The 4,868-nt window shown below is 50.1% G+C and overlaps 1 protein-coding gene across 1 annotated transcript in view; it reads right to left on the minus strand.

Annotated features, from left to right (window-relative positions):
• LOC102468219 (putative palmitoyltransferase ZDHHC11) overlaps positions 1-4,868 on the minus strand; it is a 54,303-nt gene that overhangs the window by 5,475 nt on the left and 43,960 nt on the right. The window contains exon 14 of the mRNA XM_006140128.2: positions 3,052-3,124. Within this exon, the coding sequence (XP_006140190.1) occupies positions 3,052-3,124 (73 nt within the window). The remainder of the gene's footprint in view (positions 1-3,051; positions 3,125-4,868) is intronic.

A 4,868-nucleotide genomic window follows, 5' to 3' on the forward strand; every position in this document is an offset into this window, starting at 1 on the left:
AAAGAGAGAGAGAGAAACCAGCAGTTAGCGTAATAGCTATGTCGCTGGACTCCCATGTAGTCAACCGCGGTTTGCATCCCAGACTCGGTGGCTTAAAACTCACACCAGGCGCGTGTGCATGCGTGCCCAAGATCCCGAGAGGAGAATGGAGGAGAAGGGATTGCGGCGTGACCATCCCCCCTGGGGGGTGATTTCTCGCTTTCTGTCTCTGTCTCTCTCTGTCTGTCTGGCGAGTGCACGCGCCCTATAGCGAAAACCTCTCAAAAAAAAAAAAGAGAGAGAGAGAGAGAGAGAGAAGCAGCAGTGTACACCTGCATGGACATGAAGATGCACACAGGTTATGGTCCTCTTCCCAGAGTGCTGATTGGTCTTGCAATCAGCCTGCCATGTGATTAGAACCTGCAGTCCCTGGCTCCACCTTACAGTATATTTTTCTCTTTTCCCTTCCCTCTTAACTTCATGCGTTGTGTTTGTATTTTGCAGTCATTTAAAGCACTTTAAATTCTTTCTGGAATTATGGAAAAATCAAACAACCCTCTTAGTCTGAGCCTCTTTTTCTAGAATAGGCGTTACTGACGCCACCCAGCAGGCATGCTGAAAGGTGAAGATGAGGCCTTCAAGGTGCTCTTCCTGTGCTCTGAGTGACACCTTGTCTGACACTGGTGTGGCAGACTCTAGCTGTGTAAAAGCCCAGTACATTAACGCTCTGTAGGTGAGGCTAGGCCCTCTCAAAAGCACTCTGGAGGGTCGGGGCAGGCACTCTGAAGACTCTGACCTGAACTTACCTGGAACTTTGGTGGGCAGGGTGTGGTTGGCCGAGGCTAGCTTCGGTAGACCACAGGTTCTATGGGACCTTCCTGTTTTGGGCATTAGGCATACTCTCCACATGACCTCGCCCCTGGACCTGCCATGAAGATGGCCACCCCTGCTCACAGCAGGGCGTCGTGCACAACTCAGCTGGCTGGTCACATGAGGACTATGCAGGGCATCTCTCCAGTGGACTGCTGGGGTCCAGCTCCACCCGCAGACCCCACTACCCTTGCCTTTCGCTGTGGCTCATAGCAGGCAAAGCGAGCACGAGCCCTCAGGTGCTGTCTCGGGGTGGTCTGTGTGAGCTCAAGGTGGGCCTCTCAACCCTGCCCTGATCATCACCGGGAAGGCTTATTCCACCCTCCTCAGTTTTGTTCAGTATCTGGAAATCTCCCTTCTCTCTTTCAGCTCCCCTTTAATCTCTGTTGACTTGTCTCCTCAGCTCAGTTAGTTTCCATGGCGATTTGGTCCTGCCTCCTGGAGACCTTTTCTGAAGAGTGGTTTTCAGAAGCCTGCTTGTTCCCTGGGTTCACAGAGAAGTCCTTCTCTGGTTCTGCAGAACTTGCACAGGACATGCCTAGAGCCCCCAGACCTACACTTCCCGCCTCTAAGGTGCTGGTCTGGTCTTCCCTAACATCCAGGCTGTGCAGATGGGAGGAGGCTCCAGCCTGTCACCCACCAGCTGCGAACACTGCCCGGGACACAGGACCATGGATACCGGAAGCCCTGGATGGTCTACCCTGCCCCATGGGTTTGCCTTACAGGGTAGTTTCTCCCAGGATGTCTGTACCCTACCCCTGCCTGCTGTGCAGCTGGCGGGGAGGTAGTTTTCTGAAAGATTTGGAAAAGACAAGTCACGGACTGGGAAGGCAAATGCTGAGGGGATGGCTGAGGTCCCTGCTGGGAACAGGTTGGCAAGGGCAGGAAGAACGCACCCCTGCAGGCAGCCAGCTCACTGCAGCTGGAACACGGCTGGACAACCAGCCAGCTCACGCATGTGCATGTGTGGTCAGAGTCCATGGACCTCCGAATAAGTGAACCTCCCTGATTCCGGGGACAAGGACCATTCATCTCACAGAGTTCTCACTGGGCTGAATGGGTCTGCCTGCATGTTTCAGCAGAGAGCTCAGAGAAACAGGCCAGGGCTTCGTGTCGAAACCCTTCTAAACAGTGCAAGTGTTCATGTTTAAAAGTTCTTAGATCAGGGGGCCAGCAGATGGCATAATGGTTACATTGCTGGCCTCCCATGTAGTCGACTGCAGTTCGAGTCCCTGACATGGTGGCTTAAAATTCACACTGGGCACGTGTGTGTACACACCCAAGATCCTGAGAGGAAAATGGAGGAGAAGGGATTGTGGCCTGGCCATCCTCCCTGGGGTGATTTCTCACTTTCTGTCTCTCTCTGTCTCTCCAGTGAGTGCACAAAAAAATCTCTCTCATTAGCGTAATGGCTATGTCGCTGGACTTCCATGTAGTTGACTGCGGTTCACATCCTGGGCCTGGTGACTTAAAACTCACACCGGGCACGTGTGAGTGCATGTCCAAGATCCCGAGAGGAGAATGTAGGAGAAGGGATTGAGGCATGGCCATCCCCCCTGGGGGGTGATTACTCGCTTTCTATCTCTCTGTCTCTCTGTCTGTCTGGTGTGTGCATGCGCACTATAGCAAAAACTTCTCCAAGGAAAAAAAAAAAGTTCAGGACCAGCAGATGGCATAATGGCTACATCACTGGACTCCCATGTAGTCGACTGCCGGTCAAATCCCAGACCTGGTGGCTTAAACTTACGCCAGGTGTGCGTGCATGCGTGCCCAGGATCCCAAGAGGAGAATGGAGGAGAAGGGATTGCAGCATGGCCATCCCCCCAGGGGGTGATTTCTCGCTTTCTGTCTTTCTGTCTTTCTGGCAAGTGCATGCGCCCTATAGCAAAACCATCCCCCACCCCATAAAAAGAAAAATCTTCGAGCAGGTGTAGCTGGGGAAAAGGACCCTCAGCACACACCTAAAGGTAAGTATAAAGGTAAGTATAAAAGTGAGCAGTTTACAACCCGACATAGTCTGCCACCCGGAAAGGTAAACATGAATCCCTTTTCTCCTGGCTCATTGAGCGTGCCATGCTGAGATGCCCACAGCGGCATCTGGGTCGCACTGACACCGAGGAGCAGACAGGGGTGCCCGTGCCCTCGCATCTGCCCAAGTGCCAGCCTTGGGGGTCTCAGCGCGAGCAGAACCGCAAGCCTTACCTGTAGCCAAGCCCTGGCTCTTGGCACTGTCCCCCCGCACAAGCTGCCCTGTGTCTTGCTGGCTCTTCTCAGTCTACAGAGAGAACCCACAGAGTTCATGAAGTGGTGTCCGTCCACTGTCACCGGGACAGAGATGTCAACAGGGCTACTCGCGGAGACTGGCTTTGGGATGGGGTGGCTGCATGTGTCTTGGGGGGATACTCTAGCTACGTCTGCTGTGGAAGAGGGCTTCATGGCAGCCCAGGAGAAAGAGCTGGATTCCTGGCCTGAGAAGGGGGTGCATGGAGTGTCCAAGACCCCCCCGAGCCTGGGACGCTCTCCACACAGGCTCTTGCCTGGTGGGGAGAGTTCTGGTTATGGCAAGCCCCACGTGCTAAGCCCACGTCTTGAACCTAGGTGCTCAGTCCCATGCCCTGAGGCTTCCCTGGCCCAGCCAGCCCTCCACAGGCGCTGGCCGCAGGCCCCCAGCCTCGCCGCGGCCTCGTAGCGGGGCTCGTGCAGAATGCAGGGCTGTGTGCGCAGGGACGAGGCCGGGCTGTGAGACATTCCAAAAGTCACTAGCAGAAATGTCTCCAGGTACGCCTAAGCCCAAATAGCAGATCCACCTTCCCACAGTCTCCTTCCTGACCTGATTCTCAAAAATGGGTAAAGATGGGAACCAGCAGTTAGCGTAATGGCTATGTCGCTGGACTCCCACGTAGTTGACCGCGGTTCGTGTCCCGGACCCGGGTGGCTTGAAACTCACGCCGGGCGCATGTGCATGTGTGCCCAAGATCCCGAGAGGAGAATGGAGGAGAAGGGACTGCGGCGTGACCATCCCCCCTGGGGGGTGATTTCTCTCTCTGTCTGTCTGGCAAGCGCACACGCCCTATAGTGAAAACCTCTCAAAAAAAAAAAAATTAAATGGTGGCAGACATGTCCAAGGAATATTGTGGGGATTTTATCCATTTATGAATCTTGTAATAGATGAATGTGTGGAGATGGCAACTAGTGGGCAACAAAACTATATTGGAATGGTGGTAATACGAGAAAATAGTATCATCATGTTAGAAGCCTTAGAACGAGTATAAATAATGGCTGTTCAACAGAAAAACCCATGTCCCCTTGTCAACAGGCCTGTTTTTACTATGATGTAAAAATCAGGTCATGTACATTTTCATTATAAACGTTTTTGTTAAGAAAAATAAAAGCAAAACATAGAGGAAACAAGAAAAGGAAAATTATTTGTTGACAGTAACATGTATGTCGGTGTGCTTGATTGAGACAATATACAGTGTACTCTGGATGGAAAATCTCATTTTGTATGCTGTAATGATGTACAGTGAATGAACGTAACAAATAAATTTAAATTAAAAAAGTCAGCAATCACGTATCAAAACATGGAGTAAACGCTATTACAAGGAATTTTATAGTAAGTTTTGAAACTGACTAATGTCAGCTATCTAAACTTTTAAAAAATTGTTTCCAAAACTTTTAGTTATTTTTTTATCTTTTTTGTGCTAGATTAATCAATTATGATATTACGATTTATTGACATCATAAAATGAGGGTAGAAAGTTTCCATTTTCAAAACTTAAAGAACTTTTCCTTTTTAAAAAACTTAGATGATGCTCTTGTAAAGCTATTAGGACTTGCCATTTAAGAAAATTATTGTGTTTTAATTACCTTACTAATTACTCTCTTGTGGTCATTGTCCAATTAATATTTCTACCCTTTATTAGTCAATATTAAGAAGTTAAAATTTGACCCCCAACTGAAAGTCCTCTTCAGAAATGTTCAAATAGACCCACAATAGAGAGCCAAGCTCTTCAGTACAC

Source organism: Tupaia chinensis, unplaced genomic scaffold, assembly GCF_000334495.1.
Source record: "Tupaia chinensis unplaced genomic scaffold, TupChi_1.0 Scaffold000020_1, whole genome shotgun sequence".
In the NCBI taxonomy this organism is placed as follows: Eukaryota; Metazoa; Chordata; class Mammalia; order Scandentia; family Tupaiidae; genus Tupaia; species Tupaia belangeri.